The sequence below is a fragment of the Chanodichthys erythropterus genome, chromosome 20, assembly GCF_024489055.1.
Source record: "Chanodichthys erythropterus isolate Z2021 chromosome 20, ASM2448905v1, whole genome shotgun sequence".
Taxonomy (NCBI): domain Eukaryota; kingdom Metazoa; phylum Chordata; class Actinopteri; order Cypriniformes; family Xenocyprididae; genus Chanodichthys; species Chanodichthys erythropterus.
This window is the reverse complement of record NC_090240.1, coordinates 15,793,448-15,799,963: the sequence shown is the minus strand read 5'-3', so window position 1 is coordinate 15,799,963 and position 6,516 is coordinate 15,793,448. Positions and strand designations below refer to the sequence as shown.

Sequence of the window (6,516 nt, the reverse complement as noted above, 5' to 3'; positions counted from 1 at the left end):
TTACTGAAACTAAATTGGAAATAAATAAAACAAATTAAAGCTAAATAAAAAATATTAAATAAAACATGTTAAAAGCACATAACAAAATTGCTAAAAATGAAAACATAAAAATAAAAGCTAATTCAAAATATGAATAAACTATCACATTTTGACTACTTTTTAAATTTCTACTTCTTATTATTTTTTTTATTTTACTTTTTGATTTTTTTCTTTCCAACTGACCATACTCTAATCCTAATTATTATAATAATTAATAATATTTATTATGATTAAATATAATATTATTCATATTTACAGTGGGTACGGAAAGTATTCAGACCCCCTTAAATTTTTCACTCTTTGTTATATTGCAGCCATTTGCTAAAATCATTTAAGTTCATTTTTTTTCCTCATTAATGTACACACAACACCCCATATTGACAGAAAAACATAGAATTGTTGACATTTTGCAGATTTATTAAAAAAGAAAAACTGAAATATCACATGGTCCTAAGTATTCAGACCCTTTGCTCAGTATTTAGTAGAAGCACCTTTTGATCTAATACAGCCATGGGTTTTTTTGGGAAAGATGCAACAAGTTTTTCACAACTGGATTTGGGGATCCTCTGCCATTCCTCCTTGCAGATCCTCTCCAGTTCTGTCAGGTTGGATGGTAAACATTGGTGGACAGCCATTTTTAGGTCTCTCCATAGATGCTTAATTGGGTTTAAGTCAGGGCTCTGGCTGGGCCATTCAAGAACAGTCACGGAGTTGTTGTGAAGCCACTCCTTCGTTATTTTAGCTGTGTGCTTAGGGTCATTGTCTTGTTGGAAGGTAAACCTTCGGCCCAGTCTGAGGTCCTGAGCACTCTGGAGAAGGTTTTCGTCCAGGATATCCCTGTACTTGGCCGCATTCATCTTTCCCTCGATTGCAACCAGTCGTCCTGTGCCTGCAGCTGAAAAACACCCCCACAGCATGATGCTGCCGCCACCATGCTTCACTGTTGGGACTGTATTGGACAGGTGATGAGCAGTGCCTGGTTTTCTCCACACATACTGCTTAGAATTAAGGCCAAAAAGTTCTATCTTGGTCTCATCAGACCAGAGAATCTTATTTCTCACCATCTTGGAGTCCTTCAGGTGTTTTTTAGCAAACTCCATGCAGGCTTTCATGTCTTGCACTGAGGAGAGGCTTCCGTCGGGCCACTCTGCCATAAAGCCCCGACTGGTGGAGGGCTGCAGTGATGGTTGACTTTCTACAACTTTCTCCCATCTCCCGACTGCATCTCTGGAGCTCAGCCACAGTGATCTTTGGGTTCTTCTTTACCTCTCTCTCCAAGGCTCTTCTCCCCCGATAGCTCAGTTTGGCCGGACGGCCAGCTCTAGGAAGGGTTCTGGTCGTCCCAAACGTCTTCCATTTAAGGATTATGGAGGCCACTGTGCTCTTAGGAACCTTAAGTGCAGCAAAAAAATTTTTGTAACTTTGGCCAGATCTGTGCCTTGCCACAATTCTGTCTCTGAGCTCTTCAGGCAGTTCCTTTGACCTCATGATTCTCATTTGCTCTGACATGCACTGTGAGCTGTAAGGTCTTATATAGACAGGTGTGTGGCTTTCCTAATCAAGTGCAATCAGTATAATCAAACACAGCTGGACTCAAATGAAGGGTCTGAATACTTAGGACCATGTGATATTTCAGGTTTTATTTTTTAATAAATCTGCAAAAATGTCAACAATTCTGTGTTTTTCTGTCAGTATGGGTTGCTGTGTGTACATTAATGAGGAAAAAAAAGAACTTAAATGATTTTAGCAAATGGCTGCAATATAACAAAGAGTGAAAAAAAGGGTCTGAATACTTCCCGTACCCACTGTATATATTAGGCAAACATGGCTTGGCAAACAATATTATATATGTGTACATGTTTGTCATATAACATGTTAAGTTGCACCTGTCGACCCGCACCTGATGAGAGCATCAGCTCTGCTTATTTGCATCTCAGCGCTAATTTACACTGCCCTTGGTAGATTGCATTGGTCATTATGTGAATGATTTGACTGCGTCTGTGTTCTTTAATTTGCGCGTCAGCAGTAGGTCACGTGCAAAACTTGCCACTCCCGGTGCATTTGTGAAATTGCGCTCTCACGCTAATTTGCCCCGTTTAGTAAATCTGGCCCCATACCTAGAAGAATGTCAAACAATTTTTGCTTGTAAACAACACCATAGAAACTGCATTGCAACGTGCTAAAAATCCCTTAACTTAGCAACCACACTACAATGCCCTGGCAACCAGAACATCCCAGAATTGTGGTGGCATAAAAATCTAGATAAAACTGTAGAGCACTATACAATGTGTGTCTGTTGCCACTGTCTGGAACCAAACAATAAATCATTCCAGCAAAATGAGTAAGGAGGTCTCAGCCATGTTCCCGTGCCCTGCTGTGAAACATCATTATGTAGTGGACTCTCAAAGAATGCTGGGTAATAAGACTGTGGGGTCTCGGCCAGATGAATGAAACACTGAATCATTGAACATGATTTTCATGACCTTAAGAAGAGGGAAGAATCCAGACATGGTGAAGATGCCACTGTCCGCCTAAATGTCACAGACATGCACGAAAAGTCCTTCCTAGTGTGCTGATAATTCATCATTCAACACAAAGGCTGAAAATATTCTCTCAGTCATAAGTCAACACTTCTTTCCACTGCTACACACACACATAGCCTTCCAGTCTTCCCTAATTTAAGAGCTAGTGAGTGTGAGTGAGCTGCTGTGGTCCCTTGAGAGGCACACAGTGGTTCTTTTCATTCAGTGAGTGTTTCCATTGTACTGTCCCGCCCCTCATCTGCTCGGCCCGATTGTAAGAACTCAGTCTCAGTACGCTGGACCTCGTAAATGAGCCGGCGCCTCGGCACTGCTGTTCCAGTAGACTGCAGCTGTAGGGCTGACACAGTGGTGAAATTTGTTGTGCAAAATCACGAGAACTCGCCAAGAGTGGCTGGGGTGGCGTGATAAAAAAAAGGCGTATGAAAGGGGAAAGTTGTTTCCTGCTGCCTTGGGAATTCTTGGAGCATGTTTTATGTAAGAGGGGGAATTCTTCACACTAATTGCTGTGTGATTTTCCATGCCTGAATTTGTGCTTTGAACAAACCCTGAACTCTAAGTATAAAACTTCTGCATTCAAAGTGTCGCACACCATTTGTTTTACAGACATGAGTGATACCTCAAATCATGTGACTTGTTGAGGAGAGGTGTGCTTTTCTAAGTGATGTATGATTTCCACAAGGTTGATAATAAAACTCATGAAAAAAATTCCTACAGAGTTATATTGAAGGATGGACCTGAAGGTGTAAGGCATGGAAAATCCCAAATCTGATATTTGGATTGGGTTCTTTGGACTTTGGCCAGTAAACAAACACCTAGAACACCCTAGCAACAGTATATCAACAAACTAACAAACACATGCAGAGCAACAACTTTAAAGGGTCAGTTCACCCAAAAAAAATATCATTATTTACTCACTTTCATGTTGTTCCAAACACTGAAGACCTTCGTTCATCTTCAGAAAACAAATTAAGATATTTCTGATGAAATCCGAGAGCTTTCTGACCCCTCATAGACTGCAACATAATTACCATTTTCAATGACCAGAAAGCTACTAAAAACATATTTAAAACAGTTCATGTGACTACAGTGGTTCAACCTTAATGTTATGAAGCGACGAGAATACTTTTTTGTGTGCCAAAAAAAACAAAAACAATGTTCATGTGAGCAGTGCGACACATGCGTGTGATGCTGACGCAGGAGCCGGCCAATAATGAGCCAGCATTCTGACGTAGAACCTGGAAGTGCTGAACACAGTGTCGTAGCATCTGGGCATGCAAGGTGTGCACATGCATATGGACTGGGGGCGTCTGCGCACTGTCCACATCGCAAAATTTTTCATCATCAGGAGGGTTCGCGGAAGTCTGCACTCCCTGTCTGTTACAGATCCCTTGTTCCCCTGGACTCCATTTCCCATGATCCTCCTGTTTCGTCACCTGCATTCACTTCCCTCGTCAGCTCCTCGTCATCACTCATCACCTGCACCTGGACTCTATCATCATCACTCCCTTTATATGGCACGCACTCCCTGCACTCCCTGTCCGTTCTCTGTTGTGTTTAATGTTAGTTTGGTGTACTCTGCCTTTTGTTTACATTAAAGTGTTACATTATTGTGGAAATCCGTATCTGCCTCATCTCTACACCAGCAGCCGTAACAGAAGAATGGACCAATACCGACTGGATTTTCCACAAACAAAAATGGAGACTTTCCCCAGCTCCCTGGCTCCTGCTCCTCCAACGCCTCTCACTCTTCTGTCAGCCGGCGATCGCCTCATCGGGCTCCTGCAGGTTGGTCGTTCGCTGGAGAGGTATGTGGAGGAGTTCGTTGAGCTCGCTTTTTTGTCTGACTGGCCTGAAGCATGTTTGATCTCCCTGTTTCTGGATGGACTAGATGATGACACTATCCGTTTTGGTGAACCCGATTATCATTTCTCCTTAAGCGAAACTATCAATTCCATTTTATGGTTAAATGACTCCAAATTCTTTGTTGATTGGGTTCAGGATAAGTGTTTGTCTTTAGTCCATCCAGAAACACGGTTGGCCGGGCCAGTCAGTCAGCCACCGTCTTCCTCCGCATGTCCCTCCAGCGAACTTCCTGCCTGTACTATGCTGGACCCACACTCCTCTACTGGGTCCAGGAGGCGGAGGAAGAGAAAGCCCAAGTCAGCTCCAGTCTCCGCCGCCAAGCCGTCAGCTCCAGCCACCGCCGAGCCAGCCGCTCCAGCCTGTCACGAGACCGCTCCTACCATAAACTTTGACCTTTTCGTCTCCCCTCTGGTCTCCAGCCCTGTAACTGTGCTCCCTCCCTGCCTCCCTCTCCCACCTCCTCCCATATGTCTCCACATGTCATCTCCACCTCAAGCCCCTTCGTCCTGTACTCCACTTCGGCCCTTTGTTCCATTACCTCCACCTTGGCTCCAACCTCCCTCGTCTCCACCATGGCCCATCAGTCCACCAGCTTCACCAGTCTCCATCCTTCCTCCGGTCAAACATTTGTCATTCATCAGCCTGCCCTCACCTCTGGACTTCACTCCTCCGTATTCACTCCCTCCCTCCGTCCCTCAGTTCTGTTGGTTTCTTCACTCCCTCCTGTTGTCTGTCGTCCTGCCTCCGCTGCGGCCTTCTGGAGCCCTGTCTACGCCTTGGTCGGCGGAGCTGCCGGTGTCGCCATGGTCCAACGGACCTTCAGCGTTGCCTGGACTCCATGGCTTCTCGGTAGCCCAAGACTCCTGACCCTCCATGGCTGCCCGCCGTGGCTGCCTTCGGCCCCTGACCCGCCGTGGCTGCCTTCGGCCCCTGACCCGCCGTGGCTGGCTTTTGAACCCGCCTTGGAGACCTCCACTCTCCGGCTTGAGGTCTCCAGGGCGCCCACCGGGAGGGGGAGGTACTGTTACAGATCCCTTGTTCCCCTGGACTCCATTTCCCATGATCCTCTTGTTTCGTCACCTGCACTCACTTCCCTCGTCAGCTACTCGTCATCACTCATCACCTGCACCTGGACTCTATCATCATCACTCCCTTTATATGGCACGCACTCCCTGCACTCCCTGTCCGTTCTCTGTTGTGTTTAATGTTAGTTTGGTGTACTCTGCCTTTTGTTTACATTAAAGTGTTACATTATTGTGGAAATCCGTATCTGCCTCATCTCTGCACCAGCAGCCGTAACACTGTCTGCGTGCAGCCCGATTTTTGTGATGGCACGGACAGTGTGTGTACTGAAAACAGCTCATGCGAGAATGAATTGAGTGCTTGAAAACAAAAGTGAGAACAGGACTACATCTGCACATTTTAAGATACTGCACAAGATGTGAATAAATGTACTCTTGCTGGGGTGGATACTCTATTCAACAAAATAAAATGCACATAAAACGTGATGGAAACAAATCTAGAGAAGAAACTTCTAGTAAATGTATTAAGAATAAAAAATGTGCATTAAAAAAAGTCTGTGACAGAATAATTAAAGGGTTAGTTCACCCAAAAATGAAAATTATGTCATTAATGACTCACCTTCATGTCGTTCCAAACCCGTAAGACCTCCGTTCATCTTCAGAACACAGTTTAAGATATTTTAGATTTAGTCCGAGAGCTTTCTGTCCCTCCATTGAAAATGTTTGTACGGTACACTGTCCATGTCCAGAAAGGTAATAAAAACATCATCAAAGTAGTCCATGTGACATCAGTGGGTTAGTCAGAATTTGTTGAAGCATCGAAAATACATTTTGGTCCAAAAATAACGACTTTATTCAGCATTGTCTTCTCTTCCAGGTCTGTTGTATATCCGCTTTCACTCCACAGTGACGCTGCTTCTTCTTCTTCTTTCCTGTTTTACGGCGGTTGGCATCCAGCTTATTGGTGCATTAAGGCCCCCTTCTGCTCCGGACATTGACGCGATTAGGACATCCGTGACATGCACACCTACGCACCATTTAAAAAAATA

The 6,516-nt window shown here is 44.5% G+C and overlaps 1 protein-coding gene across 1 annotated transcript; it reads left to right on the top strand.

Annotated features, from left to right (window-relative positions):
- Positions 1 to 4,277: 4,277 nt before the first annotated feature.
- Positions 4,278 to 5,312, top strand: LOC137008781 (uncharacterized). Its single transcript, XM_067370495.1, has 2 exons — positions 4,278 to 4,367; positions 4,581 to 5,312. Exons 1-2 carry the CDS (start codon positions 4,278 to 4,280, stop codon positions 5,310 to 5,312), a joined length of 822 nt encoding a protein of 273 aa, XP_067226596.1.
- Positions 5,313 to 6,516: the final 1,204 nt, after the last annotated feature.